The following is a 23,121-nucleotide window of genomic DNA, read 5'->3' on the forward strand; positions in this document are numbered from 1 at the left end:
AGCTTTAACCCCCACAATACCCCCCCCCCCCCCTGGATTCCTGTTTACTCAAAAAACAAGGAAGGTTGAGGCAGTTCATTCTAATTTTCTGGATAGGATTGATCTTGTTCTCAAAATGTCTAAGGTTCCTCTCCTTCCATACAATCCACCATATACAAGCTGGGATACTCTGCCACCAATCTTCCTCTACATTTCTTCTACCAAAACTCCTCGTTATTTACTGTGCTTCAGTTATCACATTAGTTGGTTATTGTTATTGCTCCTCTTTTGAATTATGTTATATTTTCCCTATTATTTTCTATGTCCTCTTTACTTTTGTATTTCTCTTTTAGCTGCTTTGATGTTCGTTACCCGAGCCAAGGGTGTTCCAGAAACAACCTCTCTACCTCCTCGAGGTAGGGGGTAAGGGTCTGCCTACACTCCACCCTCCCCAGACCCTGCTTATGGTACTACACTGGGTTTGTTGTTGTTGAAACACCATATGGTCGTTCTTTTGTCAACTATGTGCTGTAAGGCTATAGGCCTCTTTCAGAATTTCGCTTGACTTATCTTCAGCAAAAGTGGAGTGCACACCATGCCCCCAGTTTAATTTCTCTATCCTGCAAACACCTGGTCCTCTTTACTGTACTCTTCTTCCAATTTAAAAGAAATTCTTGTTGTATTCTAAACAAAAGGATAGAACAAAGAATTCTCTTAACATTCTAACATATTTGCTACGAAATTTCCCATCTCTTTGAAATAAAACTCTTCTGATGTTGATAATTCCCTGCTAAAACACGAATTAAATATTGATTCCCTCGGAATTCAATATTATTGAAGGCTAAATCCAAGAGAACCACTCCTGCTAAAAGGAACAAAGATCAGCCTAACCTCATCTCCCCAGTGCTTTGGAAGACGCCTCTTTTACAGTAGTACTAGTAAAGCAATTAAATCACAGACCAGATATAAGGGGATGAATTTATTTATTTTTTAAGATAAAGCCATAAAGGGTTTGTAAAGGGGATGAATATTTAGAATAAACACAATATGCATATGATCAGTTAGCAAATACAATTAGAAGACAATCAAAAACAAAAAACTAGGATCAAGTGACAACTGAATACTCAACTAGTCACAAAAGTATCCATAAAAAATTTGGTTCTCACTACCTCCTTTGAATGGCCATCTCTTAGTGCATAGTGGCGTGCCATTGTCCCTGAAAGAGAAGTGAACTCTGTAACAACTGCAGTTGCAAGATCCGCCATGGCTAATGAGGCTGCATCTTGGATGACTTTGAGTTTGTCTTCACTTATTCCAAGAGACAACCCAACTTCACTAGCCAAATTCTGAACTCGTGTCATCTTGTCTAGCATAGTCCCAAGCTTCTCCTGTGCAGAGGCGTTATCGTTTAGCGAAAACTACTAGAGATCAGCAGAAATTAAGGGCTAAGAACTAACAAATTTGCAAGAATTAGAGAAACTATTATTGTTGTTGAAGAGTGTCACATAGGGCTCTTACGGGAGAGATGGTCTCTTTGTATGGTTTAGGGCTTTAGGCTATCCACACCTCTTGAACTAGCTTTTGAGGTTAAGTTAGGTCAAAGGTCCATTTCTTTACATGGTGTTCAGAGCAGGGCCAATTCTTGGTTTTCCGAAGCAGGGCCCCCAAAAAATTGTCCACGCTCTAGATGTTATGTCAGTCCTAGGCGCCTGGGGAGTGTTGAAGAGCCCCACATTGCCCAATTATGGAGTGGGTGGTCTCTTTATATGGCTTAGGCAATCCCTCATCTCTAGAGCTAGCTTTTGGGGTTGAATTAGGGTCAAGGTCCATTTATAGAAATTTTGCTTGACGCACTAGTCACATATACCTTATGAGATTACAATTTCATAGTTGATATATTTTAAATAAAAGTCAGATTTCATTGATTGCGCAAAGCTGGTATGTACATCAAAAAGACTAATTTTAGATTTGATATCAATCAATTCAGTAAGACTTACACACAGAATAAGGATTTCAATTCTTTAACTTGAAATTAAATTTAGCTCTAGATAACAATTCCCCGATTAGAGAGGCCAACGAGAGCTAGAGTATTATAGAAATTTGAAGTGTCAAACCGTAACAGGAAAAAAGAGGACAGTTAAGATGGAATTCTAAGACTTACATGGAAAAGAATCCCTTTCAGTTGCGTACGGAATTCAGAAAATTTTCTATTTGTGTCCATTGCATAGAAAAATTTTGCATCTTCAAATCGAGCTCTGCAATGTGTATGCAGTTTACATCTTTAAGCATATACCAGTTATCATAAAGTAAGCTGATAAGGGATCAAGTAAAATATAAATAGTGCAAGTAGCACCTAGATCCAAAACTTTAGAAATATGAAGGAAAGAGCCTAACTAAAGGATAGTAACCTTAGCACAGCTTCATTTCCTTTCCTAACTACCTTGTTATCAATTGATCCATTTGCAACCTGAAAAGTTAAATCCATATCAAGTTACCAATTACAAGCTAACATCTCACTTTAAGCTAAGCAGGTAACAATTTGCCACAGAAACAACATAGTAAGGATCTCACTGTGACAAAGTATGGCAACAGTAACCCATTCTCATCAGTCATGGCAAAGTATTTCTGATGCTTCTGCATCACCTGCATAACGCAAAAAAAAAAAAAAAGTTTTTACCAACTCTAACATAATAAAGAGCTTCCCTGCACATAGAGGGAGCGTTCAGTGCACCGGGCTGCCCCTTTTATTTTAACATAATGAGAGCTTCAGAAATGCTAGAAAATAATGACATGTAACACAAGGAAAATGACAAAGAGAACATTATTCTTAACCAGCACCCTTCAACGACCCTGCAATCAAGGCCATGCTTGACAGTCACTGATGATAACCGATATGAATGGATCCATGAAAGTCCATTTATATTCCTCCACGTATTGCAATGGTAGGAAGTTTTATAGGAATTACGGAATTGGTTTTTGGATAACCAAAAGAAAGAGAAATAGTAGGATATTATCGTTGGTCAAGAAAAGGAAGTAGACACAAATAGTGCCTAGCCCTTAAAAAAAAGCTCTTATAGCATTTAAGCCTACAGTACCAGAAGGATAACATTACTCCCAGAAACTGTTAACATCTAAATTTCTGATTCTGAGAGAGAGAGAGATGGGTTAAAAAGACATAGTCAACAAGAAGAATATCCATGCTTATTTCCTTCACCCAAAGACAGTAGCATCTTTTGCTCAACCCTTATAATATCACAAATGAATACAGAAGAGATAACAATTGAAGTTCCAAATTATACGAGAGTTTACCATTATAAGTAGCTCCTTTGGAAGCTCTAAGAAGGACTCATCAAATTTGCCAAGTACAGGGAGTGGTGCCTCAACAAGATTCACGACCTAAGCATTGAGGAAAATGCTTAAATACTGTTCTGTCTGACAATTGGATAGGAAAAGTGTGGAACTTCATGCATTACCTCATCAAGCAAATCACTCTTCATTACAATATGTCCATGTACACTTTTTGCTAAATCATTTGATTTCTCTGTAATTGTTTTCTTGCGATGCTGATATTTGATGATGGTTAAACGTCAAAAAGATCATCAACAAGCATAGTAATAGTAAGTATAAATGGAAGTTTATGCAGAACTTGCATTACCTCAACATCAGCAAGAATCCCAGCATCCTGCATTACATTTGCATAGGTTTCTGCATCCAATATCTGCAGTATTTTGTAGAAAGAATCCATCAGAGATTTTGTTTCCAAGGGTAGAGGAAGTATAGCAATTCTCCTTTAAAGTGAAGCAATGAATCACAATAAAATATTTAAAATAGAGAAAAAGAAAAGGGAACTTGAATTGAATCAAATATTAACAACGTATATAGGACTGTTGGACCACATAAGATACGATGATTATCATTTATCCTCTACACTGGTAAATATTTCTTCCTAATATGGTAAAGAAAATTATTTACAGCTGGGAGAAAACTCATTGTTAAGAAAATGAAGTTTGCACCTAACTCAACCTCAAATCCTAGCTCATGAGGTGGGATTGTGCAAGATTATCTAAGGATATGATAGCACATTCTCAACCAATGTGAGATACTTAATAACTGTGCTCCCCCACACGCTCAAGACTGGGCATCTGGTAACAATAACAACAACATACCCAGTGAAATTCCACAAGTGGGGTCTGGGGAAGGTAGAGTGTACGCAGACCTTATCACTACCTCGTGAAGGTAGAGAGGTTGTTTCCGAAAGACCCTCGACTCAAGAGCAGCAAATTCGAGTACAAAGAAGAAAAAAACAGTGCAGAAAACATAGCATCTGGTGCATAGAGAATATAACAAGGGAGCAAATATTAGGTAAACCAAGGAATAGGGATGGAGATGGGAATAGGGATGGGGATGGCTCTAATACCATGTGAAAAAATTGAAATACTCAACTCAAAAGCTTAAGGCAACGAATGAGTAGCCCAACATATTAGAACCCTTTGGAAACTCTTACATAACCACTAAAGAACAAGTGGTAGCATTTTCCAACATCCTCTCACACATGTAGCCCTATTATAAGATTACATGTGGATTTAAGATTTTTTTTCTTGAATATTATTTTCCCTTGTTCGTCTTTTTTATGTGCAAAGATAGAAGAGAGATTCGGATAGATAGATCGATATCAAGCTCAATATGATTAGGGGTGACCTCAAACATAGAGAAGAGTAGGCCCAACAGGCTAAGAAGTAACTTGAAAGGGGGGAAAGCTTACAGATAAACGATTAATGTCATTGCCTAAGTTCATAAACTTGTGTATGTCTGGTTACTTTAGACTCAACTTCAAACATATGTGACTTACAAAATCCGCATCCAAAGTTACAAATTGTGCCTGAAGTTTGGCGCGAACTTCAAACGTTTTTGTCTGAACTTTAGACATCTGCCACTAAAGTTTGACTTGTCATAGCCATACTCCAGATATATGCGACTGAACTTTGAACTACCAATGTCTAAAGTTTCAGACATGTTTGTCTCAAACTGAGAGTGGTTTTTGTTTGTCCATGGCTCCATGCTATCTAGCTCTAATTGCGAGACCAAAACAATATTACCTTTAGATACACTCTATTTAATGAAAGTTAACAATGCGAGAAAAAAGTGGTCAGTTCGAACAATCTTTTTGTCAATAGTTTTCTATTGGAAAATAGTACATATTTGACGTACTGAAGATTTTGATCTCAAAGAAACTTTAATGTTTTTCCCAGTGTTATCAAAGGCGCGCTTAATCCCTAAAGCGAGGCTCAAAACATGTTGAGCGCTTCGCCTCGCTTTATGTGCGCTTCAGTGTCATCATCAAAGTTCTAAGACAAACTTTTCCTTGTCAATGAGCCTCTTATGAAGAAGTGACACTAGACAATTGATATTTCACTTTATCATAATTTTCTTTCAATTTCTTTGGTCATATATTTGTCATTCATGTTTATAATTATTAGTCTTGGACTAAACATACACATTTTATTTTTTTCTCCCATTGCGCCTTTTTTCATCAAAGCCCACGCTTTATTTGCGCTTTGCACTTAAAAGCCCCCACGGACCTTAGAGCTTTTTTGCGCTTTTCGCTTTTAATAACACTGGTTTTTCCCTATTATAAATATGAGCTTCTTGATTAATTCGGATCATGAACTTTGGTAATTTTAGAGAATACACATGATCCAAATTAGTTTTGAGAAGGAGAAGAAGCAGGGAGGAGGGCAGTTATGCTTTTGTTTGAAGTTTGCCAACATTATGTACCAGTTAAATAATTTGGGAAAACCTAAGTTGCTTGGACTCGGGTGCGGGTTTCTGACGCGGATTCGCATCCAACGGTCGGATTCGGCAAAATTTAAATTTTAAGATTTGGGGGTACGGATCTAGGTATGGATAAGGGTGCTGGGATTTGGCTAAACAACCCAAAATTATAAAATAAAGATATAACGCTATTCTAAATTTCGAAAGACCCCAACTTCTTCTTTCACTCTCTGGTTCTTACCCTCAAAAAACAAAAGAAAGTCATTCAAGGCCTTCCACCAACTCTCCTTACAGACCGCTGCCACTGTCTACCAAAAGTCAGAACACAAGTACACAACCGCTTGAATTCTTAGTTTCTCTCTGTTTGGCTTGAAACATGAGATAACGAATATTGACCAACAGGAAAAGCTAAAAAAAAGAGAGAAAGGGACTATAATATTTAAGGAATTTCTCATGTCTTAAATTTATTTTATCTTTTATCAAAATCTCAATTTTCCCCAAAATTTGTCCATATTCTCTAGTCAAAGTATCCAATGTGGGTTGACCGAATCCCACACGTATCCCTCACCCGTCTCATGTTGACCCGGGTGCGGCAACAAAAATGAAGAGCCTGCGCAACTTAGGGGAAAACTAGATATAGCTTAAATACAAAGTGAAAAATAGTTAAGCCATTCCTATACTTGAAAGAGTAAGTTTGATGGGCTAAAATTACATGTGTGTGTGAGAGAGAGAGAGATAGAGAGAGAGAGAGATGAGAAAATCCCAGAGCGGCCGATAGATTGAGTTGAGAGAGAGAATCCTAAAGCAATGCAGTAGATAAGAGAGAAGATGATTGTTCAGTGGGCTTACCAAAGTTCAGCTTGATGCCATGTTAAGAAAATGAATATTTAGTTTAACCTCAAAAGCAAGCCAGTAATTAGCCAAGACCGTAAAAGGAGAGAACAACCTACTCCCTCGACAAATGTGAGACATTTAACGCTCGCGAATACAAGAGATATACCAAAAAGTAGAAAATCAACAAACTATGATTCTCTGCAGAATACACCCAATTTTCTAAATCTCATGTGTGCAACCAAAAATTAGGAATGATAGGTTACTTATCAACGGTATAAAAAACATATTTTATTCCTTGAAAAGCTCTCACATTTCTTTTCCACTTTAGGACCCACATAAGTACTAGTGGAGCCACACTCATGTCCTTCATTTTCTCCTCCATTCTCTAAAGACCCAGCTAAATAGTGCCCTACTCCACGATGCCTGGAATTGTACACCGAAGGAAGAACCATTTCAGAATCTACCACCACATCAGAGTTGCTACCTACATAGAGAGAGAAGGCCATTCATGTAGCTTATGGTGTTGTGCCTTAAGTGTGAACAGTTCACACTACCGTCCCCATGCCACTTGACCCAGATAACTTCGATGTATATTGCTTCTCATAGAATATTCCAACCAGACTTAAGAATTCTACGACCTCCAAATACTGATTGGAGTAGTACACCAATTAATAGACGTTGCGGAAGTACTACTGGAATAGTGTTGTCAGAATAGTACTCCTTGAATATTACCGCTGAGAAATATTGCCTAAATAAATTGTTTTGGCACTACCCTAAGATTGATTAAGCATGCTCTCCTGAGACAAACATGATCAGGCACTGCCGCAAGGCAATGTGGACCCATAGAACAAAATTGAAATAGAGGACGTGAATGTTGCTTGCATACTCAAATTTAATAAATGTAGACATATTGAAGATATAACAATATCAAATTCCTTGATTTTCAAATGTAATAAGAGAGAACACACAGCAGATGCAACTAAAGGATGATAAGGTTCTAATATTTGAGCTTGATGACAAGAGTGGAAGAGTTTCCAAAAGATAAATCTACAGTTTTGTAACAGACCTTAACTGTAGCTGATGGAGTATTGCGTAGACCATGAGATACATTTCCACTGTAGCAAAATCAAAGAAATACAGTAGTAAGAGACAAACCAAAAACCGTAAAACCAGTAAAAAGGAAAAAAAAACACTAATCACATAAGAGCAGTAACACTACTGATAAATGCACAAAAAATATATGCACTCCAACTCTCCAAGTACTCATCCAAAAACACGTGCTCCCAGTACGTATTTAGAATTGCACAGGGCTGTAGAACATATTCAAGATATTGAATTCCATTAATGAACAAAATTCGGTGAGCTCAACCCGGGTGCATTCTGAAATAAGGTTATTTGGAAAATGAAATTCAAAGCTTAAACTCTTGCAAATTTCAAAAGAGAAAAAGTTGAAGTATAAAATTTCAATGAAAAAAAACCCTACACTGTTGCAGCCGGATGAGAATGTAAATATGGAAAGACTGGATTGTCAATCTATATAGGGGATACAATTAGAGGTTTTCATTTCTTTTGCATCGTCAAGATACTATTTAATCTGCAAGAGTTTTGAAGAAACAAATCAAGCAAATTCCATCTCTCAAAAGCTCCTCTTTTACGTAGCATGGTATCGAAGCTTCAGGAATCACATTTATTTCCTAGTCCTAAGAGACCATTGATAAACATGAAGGAGCCCATGTATCAGAGGCAGAAAGCTGATGCTGGTGGGAAAAAAAGGGAAGTAGATAAGGCTTAATCCTTTTAATAGTGAGACCTTTTCATGAAGTGGTGCTAGAGAATAAAGGATCACGACAGCTCACCACTTACAGCTTATAAGTTGCTAAAAGTTCCAAGACCATAGCAAGCTTGTATTGATTAGTAGATACAAAACATCAATACTGGGAAGTTTCAAAGAAAGAAAAACAAAGACAACCAAGTGTATGACAAAGTCAACTTCAAGAAAAACTGTCCTGCAAGTTAAGTGCCCCAAAATAGTAGGACATTGAAAGAAAACTGAGATCAATCACTACTTTCTTCTACTAAACTTTCGTTTTCCATTTAAATAAACACGTCTAACAGAGAGTTTTTCCTTCTGCTCTAACAGTTACTGAATTCCGTGGACACAAATTATCATGACTAAGTTGGAAGCCTTCAGAAAGACACTTATGAGATCGCTTAATGAAGAAGAAGACAACCTGGCTGGAGCTTCAGAGTTTGCTAAAAATGGACAAAACCGATCAGGTTTATCTTTTTGGTCATAGCTCAATGTCTATATCCTTATCTGCAGTTTTCTCTTATTCAATAAACTAGTGACTGGACATGTGTGTTGCACGTGCATTGCTATGCTAATCAATAAAAAGAACATTTTAAACTGGCATAATTAATATTCTAATGTGTGTGATGAGTTACGAAATTTGAAGAGAAAAATACATGCTCAAACTAATGAACGGTGAGGGTATCCGACTGGTATTTATCGTCAAAGCAAAGCAGATATGTACTAAAAATTGTTTTTATATGAATGTAAAAGAATAAATATCCCTCATTTTCAGGTCAATAAAAGTTAATTTTTGGGGAGAAAAAGGTGTTTCTTTATAGTAAGTAAGTATTTTTTTCTACTTCAGTCAATTCGAGTATAGTAGCCTTTACTCTTGCACTTCTTTCAAACCGTGTTTTAAAAAAAACATTTTTCTTGAGCTGAGGATCTATCGGAAAGAATCTCTCTACTCCACAAAGGTAGGGGTAAGGTCCGCGTACACCCCCACCCTTCCCAGACCCCACTTGTGGGAATATATTGGGTATGTTGTTGTTTCTTGACAATTGACATAAAACAGAAAATTAACTTTATCACCCACCCCCACCCACCACGTCTCTCTCCCCCTTTTTGTGATGGATGGGTGCAACAAAAGGAGATAAATCATTGCATATATAGTTTTTTTTTCTTTTCAAAGAAAAGAAAACTAAGAGTTGAAAAAGTACAGAAACCTCAACCCTCCAGTTAGGCACATATGGAGTAAAAAAGTAGTAAAGAAATTTCTTTTGAAAAAAAAAACAAGAGCAGGAAGGAGCTCAAACTTGCCTTACAACTCCAGCATACATAAAGGGAAGAATTACACCTCCATGAAGGGCCAAAATCCAACGAATGGGTCTGCTGAATGCAACCTGCATGACAATCTCTCAATGCCCGTTATATTCATATAGAATTTGTGCATTTTCTTGCAGTTATAGAATTTAAAAGTACTAAGAGCTGTGAATAATGAATTGAAGAAATAAGAAGTTTGAACAAAATGCCAATCAAAGCAAAAATAGCACCAGACAATGATATAAATTTGCTTCTGGGAACATAAGCCAAGTTGACTACTTTGTTGTAGTACTAAAAAGGATAAGAAAGAAGAGTTGAAAAGGACACCATAAAATATATAATTCAGTTCAGGTTGATTTACTTTACTTTAATATAGTAAGCTTGATAGGAAGGTTAATAGGAAGACAAATTATTCCAGCTATAGATAAAGGCGTAAGTCATGGCACATACATCAGAGTTCCAACGCATTGACTTGGGGAATGATATGCTGGCAATTATATCAGGTAACTCTTCAGACAAAACCTGTTGATAGTGATTCAAACAATGAGTCTAGGAAAACTAAAGAATTAAAAACAAAAACAAAAAAAACGTATATTATTCATTTATATAGAGCAACAGAAGAACTACGTGTAGCACCTTTTAAGAGATTGTGCAGGTTGTACGTACTAATAGTGAGGAAGGCATAACTCTAACTGCAAAATTTAACTTGAACAAGTACAAAAAAGGCTAAATCTTTCGGTGTCAGCTAAAGATAAAATTAAAACTAACGAATTCAGACCCACAGACATTTAATTTAGGTCCTTGGACCAAAGTCGGTCCAAGTTGAACAAATAGCTCTTCATAGAGATTCACTACCAAACTCTCCATCCAATTACAGTGGCCTTCTCTATTATCTTTCTTCATAGAAGCTGTCCAGCAACTTCACATGGCCAGCTAACTGCCACATAAAATCACCGAAATGTGTTCCTAACTAAGTCATGCCTAATGGTTGACTACACCCAAAAAAAACACCACATGCCAATATTAAGACAGGGATCATGGCCTAAACTCAACTCACAAAGGCAGCTCAAGTCTTTTCATAGCGATTTATAGTGTCTATTTCTCTCATCTTTCTTCATAGAAGCCGTCCAGCAACTTGACATGGCCAGCTAACTGCCACATAAGTCACCAACAATGTGCTTGTAACTAAATCATGTCTAATAGTCTACGTCCAAAAGAAACGTGAGGCCCATATTAAGAAAGAGATCTTCTGCCTAACTCAATTCCAAAAATTAGTTCAAGTATTGAGGATTATCAAAATCTATAGAAGAAGACCACAATCCATACACTTAAAACAATGTGGGATTCCATATCCCTTGGCCCTTCTGCCACACTGGCAGGGTTGAACATCTTATGTGTGGTGTAACATAATATGGCTGACCAGGTATAAGATAATCAACATCAAGAATATGACTTTGATACCATATTGATGGATGTGTCTAACTCTTGGAGTTGAGTTATTGCCCTAGATTCATGTTGCATGGAATGAATTAGGCCCAAGGTCCATGTTGTTAACATGGTATAACAGTAAAGTCTTCATTCAAGTCTACACTGCCATCCATTATCAAAAAAAATCTCACGTGCTTGACTAGAGAATGTAGTTGCTCCCGAACATGATGGAGTGTATTACAAAACTAAATAAATAAATGAATGCCATCTGACAACATAGAATTCTGAATGACGTGAACAAAATTCAACGGCCAAAATGATGATTAGATTATTACATCAAATACACATAACACAAAAGGCAAGGCAATTCAGAGTCAAATAGACATCATACATCAGTAACACTATAGTGACAGTCAACTAGGAGCTCATCCTAGAAATCCATTTGCATTGTGATCACCAATATAAAGGTTATTCCAGAAAACCTGTAAGGAAACATAGTCTGCAAGTCTCAGGGTCAGCACTCCACTAGCTTCTCCTTTTCAATTTCTCTTCTTCACTCTAGTTTTTAACTAGAAGAATATTATAAAAGTGCATGGCACTCGTACTATCTCTATGAGACCCTCCACAAGCTGCTCTGGAAATAAAGCTTCAAGAAACAAGTAATTTAACCCACAACAATGGTCCTCTTATCATTCCAACCATCTACGTCTTTTTTGATTTATAAAATTATTATTTTTATTGATATAAGAGGTAAAATTGAGCATAAAAGTTACACAAAATATATGTTCCACCAATCTGTACAGAAGTACTTTTAAACCTTAAGCACTTCAGTTTCTTCTTCCCAAAGAGTCCACAGCTTGCTTCTCCTTGTCCTTCAGAATGCCCAGCTTAGAAGATGTTTTGACAGTGTCTGGCATCACTGGATTAATTTTAAACAAGCACCAGAATACTCCACAGCTTATATGTCACCAGACAGTAAAGTAATAAGTGGTTCACATCTTGCCCAGTCACTTACACTTGAAACACCAACTGATGTGAACTTCAGTTTTAAACTGTAAGAATGCCTTGCAGTACTGCCAAATCTTTCTAGTTAATCTGGAAGACTGGCACCCCAGGTAGGGCTGGGCGTCCGGTCAGTTCGGTTTTCGGGTTTTCGGTTTGGTGAAAATGTCAATCCAAACCAAACTGAAATAAATTTGGTTCGGTTCGGTTTTTGCAATTTCGGTTCGGTTTATTTCCGTTTGATTTTCGGTTTATGATATTACACCGAGTGTTGTTGAACAAATTTACCTCCTATTCAACTTCTATCAGCAATTTTTACAATTTTCACACATATATGTGCTAGGAAAATTTTGCTTAGTGTTCTAACTTCTATCAACAATTCAACATTAAGCCAACTTGCCATTTGTCAACGTCCAAGCCCCATATGAAGTGCTGACTCGTTCTCTGTTGTTGAACTGCCAAATAACCAACCGAAGACAGTACACACTACACAGGCATCAAGCCATCAACAACACAACAACCAACACATAGAAAGACCAGAGCAAGGACGGAGGCAGATTCTTAGTCAGACAGTCACTATGTCAACACTTGACAAGTAACGAGAACGGAGGACGGACGGAGGCGACGGACTATCGGACGAGTGTCGTGAGATGGGTCGATGAGAGTCATTGTTGTCTCGTCGAAATGTGAGTTGTGAGAGTGTAGTATTTAGGGATTTCAATTTTCAGTCATGGGAGTTTCAATTTAGGGATTCCGAATTGAGGGGTAATTCATAAGTGTGGGAGCTACAGTGAGTCACTCCCAAATGCCAAATTGGGCCAAATTTTAATGGGCTATTGACATTGGATAGGTTGGGCTGTAAGTGTAGTATAGTGTTAATGTAATAAAAATCGATTTTTCGGTTAAACCGAATTAATTTCTAAAAACCGAAAACCGAACCGAATAACTGAAAACCGAAACCGACCGATCAAACCGAAAAACCTAAACCGAAATTAAAAAAAATTCAGTTCGGTTGGTTTTTTCGGTTTGAACCGAAATATGCCCAGGCCTAACCCCAGGTTGGGGAGTGAGAAAACCATGCACTTTCCTCTTCAAGATAAAAGATGCTAAAGTAACCTGTGAAGAGGATGTTGCTTTATCCCTCTCATATCCATATATCCTGATTCATGATTGAGATGTTCTACTTGTACATTAGCTATAGGAGGTGTGGAAACTTTTCCATTCCAGACCCGCAAATTTCTTCTAAATCATGTAGTAATGCTTGTTATCTGTTTAACATAAAATGCTGAAAGCTGTAGCGAAAGCATTAGAGCCTTGGAAGTTGATTTTGGCTATGTTGACTACTTTGAAGCTAATGTTGTTGCAAAACTTTCATATCTTTATAATATAAAACTCCAAAACCCTCCCCTATATGGCATATGGATCTAATCAGTCCTCCAAATGCGATTTCACCTCTCATATTTTTTTACTATGTCACTTCTTTATAACACTTAATCCAATTATTGAACTTCAACCATTTTCCCCACCGAACAGAGACTACTTATTCTCATCTCTAAGCCAACATCTTCTTAGGAGACATGATCCGTCCAATCTATTAGCCAGTACTAAGGCACCTCCTCATTGGTGCAGACATGATCTCCGTCCAATCTATCAACCGGTACTTACTCACCTCCTCATTGGTGCAGCTCAGAGAAATCACTTTCAGCTTTCAAATTTCTCCCACACCTGCAGATATGGGAACCAGCGACATGTATGTACATGGAAATACTAGATAGAGTACTTTCTAGCAGAATCTATATTCCTTCAATACAAATATCTCTTGCACCCAAGAGTGTGGACTAGTGGTCAATTAAGTGGAGAGCAGGTTCAAATCCCACCAGAGACAAGAACTACGGTGATTTCTTCCAATCTAACCTAACCTTGGTGGACAGAGTCACCTGGTACTTGTTGTTAGTGGGAGGTGGCAGGTATCCCTGGAATTAGTCGAGGTGCGCAAAAGTTGGCTCGGACACCACGGTTATCAACAAAATATATATCTCTTCTCCCATCCTACAGATCTTTACTCGACTTCCTCCGATCACAAAATCCCTGCTACACATTTCTTATAGGTGGATCTGGTGGTATGCCCAGGTACATTGTTAAGACTGATCCAACCTTACAACTAGTACACATGCAAAAGCTGTTCAATGTTCTATACCTCTCCCTCTAGAATAACTGCACATTTCTTTATATTGATTTTAGACCTGAAACTGCCTGAAATTATAGCACTATGTGCTTGCATGTAGTAGTAGAGCCACCTCTGCATCACAAAACACTAACATAGGATGAAATAGAATATGATGAGATATATATATATATACTTTCTATGCATGAGTAATTCATGAGGAAACATTGTGTTGCATTCTCTACTCCAGCTATTTAAAATGATAATTCTCCAAGTCCTATGACCTTGAGTTACTGCAAATCACTTCCCCAACAAAGACTAATAATAGTGAACTTCTTCAGTAAGGTGGACCTCATTCCCGGACAAACTCAAGGTGATAGAAGAATTTTGAGTACAGAGTATCTTTGGTTGCATGGTAGCCGCTTATGCTAAAAGGCCTAAAGGCAGGAATTTGACACTCATACACACAGAGAACGTTCAGAAAACGAGAAACCACACCATTTTGATGGAGTTTGATGCCAATCATGAGCATCAAAGGTGTTGCCCAAAATAACATTCTTATGGTTACATGAGGAGCGCCAGAAACATTTTTCATTCAATTCGCTTATGTGGACTTAAACAAAAGTAATATACCCATTTCCGTTATCCTGTTCATAAAATTAATCTTTACCAAACATAGCGAAACTTAATCACAAGGAATCTCAATGATTAACTTTGTAATTTATAGCAGTAGCCTTGGTCATACACCCTACTAAGGTTAGCTTGTTGTTGAAAAGGGAAATTTTACTTTTCCACGAAATCATACACAAAACACTTATTTTCTATGTGTACCTCGAATGCAAGCCGTGCTGGCTCCACCAAACGAACATAGACATATTCTGTTTTCCCTGCAATCAGAAGCAAACAATGAAACACAAGCATTTGTAGCGTAGACAGCGCAGATAAACGATCAACATGCAATTATGCAAACAGTGAACCAGTGAAGCCTTTAACGCTTTTATACAGCTAGCTTATTTTTGCCAAGTTAAAAATGATATTTTATACAGCTAATGAAGATGGTGATTTATGAAAAAGGAACATCTGTAAAGATGAGAAGCGAAGAGCCTTAAGGAACGGTTGATACATCAAAAAGGAATGTCCCACACAGCTGAACAGTGAAATGCACCATGTTCAACTTGTTTCAGCAAACCTGTAAAAATGAACCTTACTGTGCTGTTACCCATTAGATGCATGTATCAGAAATAAGGATCGGAACTTTGTCATCCAGGGTAAAATGAGTCAAAATTCACAAGTAGAAACTCAGAACATTTTGGTCAACAGTGATTTCAAGGTGCTCTATGTTATTGTTTATAATAATCTATCCTAGTATGTTGTTTAGTGTGTTTCGATTAGGTCACTATGTTATTGTTGTTTTGCTCCTTTCTAGTAGACTTTGCACTACTAACGTGTTACTTGCTATATTTTCTTCACTATCTCCTTCTGTGTACCAGGATTTGCTGCCAAGGGTCTTCCGGAACCAGCCTCTCTACCTCCACAAGGTAGTGGTAAGGTCTGCGTACATTCTACCCGCTCAAAACCCCACTTGTGGGATTCCAGTGGGTATGTTGCTATTGCAGTGATTTCAAGGTGCATAGTATTTCCTAGTACTTATTAGCAGGAAAATGCTGAAGAAATATCTACTCTCCTTATCTTGCATTGTCAGACATGAAATCTATAGAAGTAAGAATCGCCCTCCAATTGGACCGTTTGGTAAACCTACAGGTGTTTGAAACATATGTGACATTGATAGAAGAATCTGAACAGTAGAAGATTAGTTGAATCGGTAGCTTGCCCTTGTTTATAAATTTTATTACTTGATCGAAAAAAAGGATTAGTTGGATCGGTAGTACTTCTCTCCTATTAAGATGCAATAACCTTTGGGCAACAGAAAAAATTAAACATTGATGTTTAAATTTCATTGTGTTGAATAAAACAATGATGCCGAAAGATATGTACAATGATGCATTTAGGCTACTGGCTACAAGTATTCTGTTTACACTAAGAATAAAAAGTAGGAGGTCTTTACAGCTCTTTAAGTTCTCTTCACGGCCGTGACACATCCTCAAATTTCTTTTAGTACAAATCGTCCAACAATGAACACGATTGGTTAAGAAGCCATAGAAACAGAAGACCATCGCACTGATTCAGACAAAAATTTGAAAGAAAAAGATAATAAGGAATAGAAAATTTCAGATACTTTTTTGGTAAGAGTAATTTTCAGGTTTCGTAAGGGATAACAAATTGCATATGAACAACAACATACCCAGTGTAACCCCACAAATGGGTCTAAATATCAATAACAAATATCATATCAGACGTCAAAAAACAAATCTAAGTAGTTTTCCACATTTAAGCAAAAGAAGTTTCTATGATTAGCATATGATAGACTAAATCAACACCAGAATTCACATGAACAAACACAGAGATAATAAAATAAGTGTTCATCTGACGTAACATACCTTCAGCTCGTCTGTACATGGAGTCTAAAGGCACATTATTTCTGCGACAAAAACCTTCAGCAGCCTGAAAGTTGTATGAGTTGATAAATCAGAACTGACTTGAGTTCATCAAATACGAAGGGAATTTGGTTAGAGATCAAATATGAGTTAGCAAACACAAAATGCTCCTATATTCATCAAATAAGAAACATGAGTAGAGCTCAATTCAAAATAAAATTAAGTCCAGCATACAAGCAATATATGGCAATAGATTTCTTAAGGCACATTGAAATAAGGAACAAGACAAATACTACACATTTTCTTTTTTGATGATATAATTTTTCTATTGTATGTTTTCTATAAGGAAAAAACTTGTTAATATAACTTCCAAGAGTTATGATAGTGTGTGATACAAAAGATAGATGTCATACACTGACTCTATATATCTGAGTAAAAGCAGAAATTTTGGTGATAGAATTGCTTGATTATTTTTCAAATTTGGAGTTTAAACAGTGTTTACAAGCATTCCAGACAAGGAAAATAAACTAATTTAAATCACACAAATATAGGGATTCTAGACCTTTGTCATATTTATAAGAAATGGACATAAGTCCTAATATTTAACTCGCCCTCAAGTTGGAATGTATATAGTATGCTCCTAATTTCAAACTTGCAACAACTATACCTGATTCTGTGGTCACAGAGTTATTCTGTAAGAATATTTGCTAACTAATCATTTTAGTTGATGAAACCTGTCATAATACACCCAGACTCAATCTTTGGTCGAATAAAAAGACAATCTATTTTCATATTCTTTGTTCTTTCACGAAACACTTGGATTCGAAGCTGTATGCATTGCAGCTTGATCATTTTTCATAACCGAGAAATTCCCGAGAGCCAACTGGCATACAGTTTGGAACTTTGTGGATAATGGACAATTGCCACTTGATTGTCACATATCAATTTCATGGGTATAACTCTTTTTTTTAAATAAGGAATTTCATGGGTTTACAGCTAAACTCTTGGAGAAGTTGATTTAGCCATCTAAGCTTTCATGTAGCCAAAGCCATTGGTCAGTATTCTGACTCTGTACTAGATCTAGCTACTACATTATTAGGATCCTTTTTAAATTCAAGGGGAGAAATATACTCAAAAGAAGAATAAATAGACTGACCACAAAGATCTGTTAGCTGGAAAGAACTGATCAAACTTGTACTCAAACAAGGAGCTCTCGAATGACCAGAAAATGGGGTTGGCAGTACAAGAAAAGTCTGTTTGCCAAAATATTTACCAGAAAAAATTTCAAACACTCAGAAGATTTGGGGATGCTGAAAGACTTGGATGGCATGTATTGGATGATAATAGGCTGGACAGTGAAGATTTGGCTGGAAAGGTGAACTGACCTCTCGGACTGCTGTTCTAGTGGTCAGATTGCAGTGGAAATTGGACAATAGGCTCGCTATTAGGAGAGATTCCCACAAGAGAAGGAACCTCACTGAAAAGTTCCTGGGAGATGTCACACGCTGACGCACGAACAAATCTCACCCAAAAGTTCTGACTTCTCCCAGCGCCTAACAGCTCAGATGGGTTTGTGGCTTTATGAGTTCTTCTGGCCGGAGGATTTATATCTATAGTGTTGGTTGATATGCAACACCTACGAGAAGTACAGCATCCCCAGCCAGTCGCCCCGAAAAATTACACAATGAAGCTGTCTTTAGCCTGACTACACTTGTAAATGCACAGTGACTAATATCTCATATATGCTCTGATACCATGTGAGAACCGAAGCAAGGAAGAGAAGAACATTGAGAGAAAATATTGTTTCATTAATTCACACTATTGGATGTTTAAACAGTGGGTCTAAATGTTCTCAGGAAAACAGAAAATCAAATTACACAATTACATCATCTAATCGACTTAGGTTTATCCTTATTGATATACACTAAATTTACAAGACCCTGACGATATTTACAAGATCCAAAAAATACATCTTGTTTTTTGTCTTTCCAAGTTATTAGATTTTCTCCAACAGATGAGATGATGCTCATATCAAGAACTGAAAATTTTGAACTGAATCCTACTTTTGAACCAGGGATGGGAATTTGGCAATTTACGCGGATTTCCATGTCCTATTTAAACAATTAAGGGTACTTTGTATAGCAATTTGTCATCAAGACCTAAATGATGTGCATATTTTATTTTTCTTCCAGTGTTTCCCTGAATAGCAAATAGATAATAACAATATAAATACAATGCTGGTGAATGATACTGATAACGTATAACCTGTTCTCGACAAAACGACAACATTTAATTATAGATTACTTATGTAAGGTCTTTAATGTTAGAAAATATAGGACTTCTTGGTCCCTGATAATTCAGATAGGAGTTAAAAATCCATGACTAGGGGGAAAACGACTTGCTAGTAATTTTCTTGCCAAAAAAAAGAAAAAAGAAAAAACTCGCGTGCAATAATGCATGTTATAGCAAGTAACTCAAATGGTGCAATGTTTCAGCAAATTAAATTAACAAATAACTAAAATTCAATTCACTCCACCTTGGTAGGATTTCCTTCCTTGTCAAAAGCTTTAGAAACAGGGGGTCCACGAATCTCTACCTCATGTTCCACTTGCTTAGAGTGTAGCTTCTCAACGCTAACCTGCAAATGATCTTTATCAGCATCTATAAGGCGAAAAGAAACCAGTGAGTAGTGAGAGTTTGCAGGAACTAAGTTTACAGGTGGAAAGACCAAGGCCTGCACAAAGTCCATGGTGCAGTTTGAAAAGATTCAAATGTGTTATAGATATGTTAATTACTTTTATCGATTCAGTTAATTTAGCAAGAACTCAGTCAAGTTGGGATTGGATAGTCAAAAACTACAAGTAGGTCTTACATGTTATTATCAAATTAACCCAGTGAATTGGGACAAAATGCATCAACTAGGAGAAAGTGAGAGCAAGAACCAGAAATCTCAACCAATTCATGAACATGGAGATTTGTCCGCTTCAGTGAACCTTTCCAGAAGGCCTTATGAAATAAGAAACAATTATGTAACGCTGAGCAAACTTTATAAGCATGGTCATTTCTGAAAGTTCAGCTCAGCTGAGTTCATGGATTTTTCTATCCAGACATTTTATTTTTGGGGGAAAAAAGGGAATTTGGGTTTTGTACTTTCTGGAACTCATTCCACTCTATAAAAAATATTAAAAGTTCCCACAAAAACAGATGTCAGAGTACTGAATTCGTACTATTAAGAATTCTGGTAGCATTTACAAGATTTGATACTGGCTTTATACTTGTTGAACAACTCAAACATACAAATGACTTGGCAAAGGTTTTTCTAAGAAGTTGCAGGCATTGGAGCTGCCCTTTCCATTTTTAAGTTACATGGATCTGAGAATAGTTATAAAAAGTATACTGAGAATGGTAGATAAAATATTCAAAAATCCTGCAGTCTCTTTCCTTCAAAGTAACCAGAAAAGCAAAATTTGTGAAGGAGATCAACCATAACGAAACAAATCCTACCACTACTCTACGTGGAGTGCCATGTGTTTGTACTTCCCCATGAAGCAACCTTTGTTTGTCCAGTAACTGAACAATCAGATCCTTGAGCTGCAATGACCAGCACAAATAAAAATCAGATTAAACAGAGCAGTAATACAATCAACTAAGCTGAACTGCTTACTTGGGAACTCACTCCGTATGACATCAGGAACGAATTAAGATAAGAGAAAACACAAACACGCTTCCCTTACCATATTTACAGTATAAACTTCAGGAACAGAGACTTGCAAACAATAAGAATGAATATCACATGAAAAAGAAGATGTATACTTGTTTGCATGCACTTGATACATCATTTGGAGGCAACTCCTCAGTCCCAATTTCAAGAACAAACAATTGTGGCTCTGAAGGCACCTGTATGACACGAAAAAAGGTGTGCAAGAAATTTAACCTATGCTTAGAAACAAGTAAAAGTTACAAAGAGAATGTGAAAGCAGACTGAAAGAGTGGGAATATCAGAAAAGAATGTCGAGTATAAAGAGTGAGAATATCAGTTTCTTTCCATTGTTTGGTTTGGTAGGAACAATAGAAAGGAAAGATATTGTTTATTTATCTTTCTTATTGAACTAAAATAATGGGGCCAAAAGAATGCTTGCTATCATTCTGTATACAAACCAAGTAAGAGAAAGCAAACTTTTAGGATATTCATACTTGCTCTAGTATCCAAGCAAAGGCTAAAGTGAAAAAACATACCTTTCCCGTTGCTTCCTCCGAGACTTCTCTTTGAACAATAAGATGATCACTATGAGAAACAACACCTAGTGGATGGCCAAGAGACTCCCTTGTCTGCAACCAAAGTTGTGCGCATTGACGAGCTAAACTGCAAAGGGGAGGCAAAAAAGCAGACAAAAAAAATGAACTTGAGACTTCCAGACTTTGTTGGGGGTAAAAAGGTTTGGCACCAATATATCTGACTTCTCTTTATAGTAATAAAGATGTACTTCCTCCATTCCATTTTGCATGGCAGTGTTAGATAGGCATGGAGGTAAGGAGAAAAAAGGAAGACTTTTGGCACCTATCAAAAGTACCCTTAGAATTTGTGGTATTAAACATGTCTTTTCTATGGTTCCAAGAGCACGTATTTAGAAGTAAATAGAAGGTACACAGTTAAAGAGTTCCCAAACATAGAAAGGTGTAATTCTCTATAGAACAAACTAAATAGAAAGAGTGTAATACAAAATGAAACAGATGGAATATATATTAAGCATGATACTAGCATTTGGAACTTGCGGAAACAAATTTTTACATGTGCCCAATAACTAATAAGGTAGACTTCTCAATCATCAACCAAACTTCAAGAAAACCCGGCAAACTCTCTGGCAATCAAAAGAAAAGCTAAAAATGTCTACCTCCGCATACGCCCAAAATAACGAGCACGTTCTGTCACCCCAACAAAGCCTCTCGAGTCTAAAACGTTAAAAGCATGAGAAGTCTTCAAAAGCTGATCATACCTAGCACAGTGTAGGGAATAATGTTACTCGATGTAAAGTTAGCAAAAGATTTATTTTGTACCTCCATCCCACGAAGAAAAAATAGTATTAAGATATAAGTACATACGCAGGTATTGCAAGGCCTAGATCAAGCAAACGGCGAGCTTCTGCTTCAAAAAGATCAAAATGTTTATGTATATGGTCAACACTAGCATGCTCCAGATAATACGCACTCATCTCCTTCCTGAAACAGAAGCTTAAATCAGAATCTCTTCCCTGAAAATGACAGATTTATCAAGCACACGTACTCCTAATTTTATTTTTTATTTTTTATTTTATTTTTCTGATAAGTGCTCCTAATTTAATTCTGATACAGATAATTCAGAATTTTTCCAAATTAAGTTGGAAATAACAAAACCTTTGCAAACAGTCTGATTTGCCTACATGAAAAACAGAAAAAATCTAGAGACTATGGATCTTATCATATGCTATGTGGTATCCATCTACAACTACTGCTTTTCCTTCTATACATTTATAAATGCAAGTTTCATTTTCTTATACAGTTAAGAATTGGAACTTGAAAGCAATAATTATGCACAATGACAAGAAAATGAAGAGGATACTGTTTAAATATCCAAGATAGTTCAAGCTCTAAGAAACAGCAGATTATAACATTTTTCAGAAGGCATAAGAAAATCTATAAGAAACAAAATGATCTATCTAATATTAAGACAATCAACGAAAAGAAAGGAGAAAGTTTTCTGGCTGAATTAGCGTATTTACTCATTTTCCAGAAAAAGCTCTCCATATGTAATGCCATCTGCATACTGAATCTTTTTAAAATGATCAACACCCTGCAGATAAGTAATAATGATTAATAACAAGCATAATATTGGAGAACCAGAAGAGAAATGCAGGTAGTTTATCCTCTTTATATTCTAAGATATGGGTAGTAATGACCTCCTATATGAAGGTTTTCTGCTAGCTAAGAAACATAGTAAATGTTGAGATCATGCTAGAGATTCTGGTACAGAATAGAGCAGTAAGAAGTGCTTCAAACAGAATATGATCCAATTAAAAGAGTAAATCAGCTATCGAATGCCTTTTTTCCCCTAGTGAGAAGAGAATGCAGAATGTATCCAATGAGCCTCATCATTTGTTTGAACAAGAAAAAAGTCAAGAAAGAAATCATAAGAGGAGAAAGAACAAGCCTGAAAGTGATCTCAACAAGCAAATTTAACCTGAAGTGACATAAGGATACGTTCAAGCCCATAAGTGATCTCAACTGAGACTGGCATCAACTGAATACTTCCAGCCTGAAAAATTAAAAGTTAATGACCGAGCTAATGGCTGGATGTG

General features: G+C 36.7%; 1 protein-coding gene across 2 annotated transcripts in view; it reads right to left on the bottom strand.

Annotated features, from left to right (window-relative positions):
• The window catches only part of LOC102601379 (glycine--tRNA ligase, chloroplastic/mitochondrial 2), a 40,526-nt gene that overhangs the window by 12,877 nt on the left and 4,528 nt on the right, over positions 1–23,121 (bottom strand). For both annotated transcript variants that reach the window (XM_006347908.2, XM_015309021.1), the window contains 20 exons: positions 23,004–23,078; positions 22,546–22,616; positions 21,890–22,006; positions 21,682–21,783; positions 21,026–21,152; positions 20,603–20,686; positions 20,294–20,380; positions 19,326–19,427; positions 16,793–16,856; positions 15,126–15,181; positions 10,151–10,222; positions 9,698–9,780; positions 7,652–7,700; positions 3,635–3,697; positions 3,453–3,542; positions 3,289–3,375; positions 2,551–2,622; positions 2,388–2,446; positions 2,141–2,234; positions 1,149–1,367 (listed from right to left, as the gene is read on the bottom strand). In XM_006347908.2, the coding sequence (XP_006347970.1) occupies positions 1,149–1,367; positions 2,141–2,234; positions 2,388–2,446; positions 2,551–2,622; positions 3,289–3,375; positions 3,453–3,542; positions 3,635–3,697; positions 7,652–7,700; positions 9,698–9,780; positions 10,151–10,222; positions 15,126–15,181; positions 16,793–16,856; positions 19,326–19,427; positions 20,294–20,380; positions 20,603–20,686; positions 21,026–21,152; positions 21,682–21,783; positions 21,890–22,006; positions 22,546–22,616; positions 23,004–23,078 (1,773 nt within the window). The remainder of the gene's footprint in view (positions 1–1,148; positions 1,368–2,140; positions 2,235–2,387; positions 2,447–2,550; positions 2,623–3,288; positions 3,376–3,452; positions 3,543–3,634; positions 3,698–7,651; positions 7,701–9,697; positions 9,781–10,150; positions 10,223–15,125; positions 15,182–16,792; positions 16,857–19,325; positions 19,428–20,293; positions 20,381–20,602; positions 20,687–21,025; positions 21,153–21,681; positions 21,784–21,889; positions 22,007–22,545; positions 22,617–23,003; positions 23,079–23,121) is intronic.

This window comes from Solanum tuberosum, unplaced genomic scaffold, assembly GCF_000226075.1.
Source record: "Solanum tuberosum cultivar DM 1-3 516 R44 unplaced genomic scaffold, SolTub_3.0 scf00095, whole genome shotgun sequence".
Taxonomy (NCBI): Eukaryota; Viridiplantae; Streptophyta; class Magnoliopsida; order Solanales; family Solanaceae; genus Solanum; species Solanum tuberosum.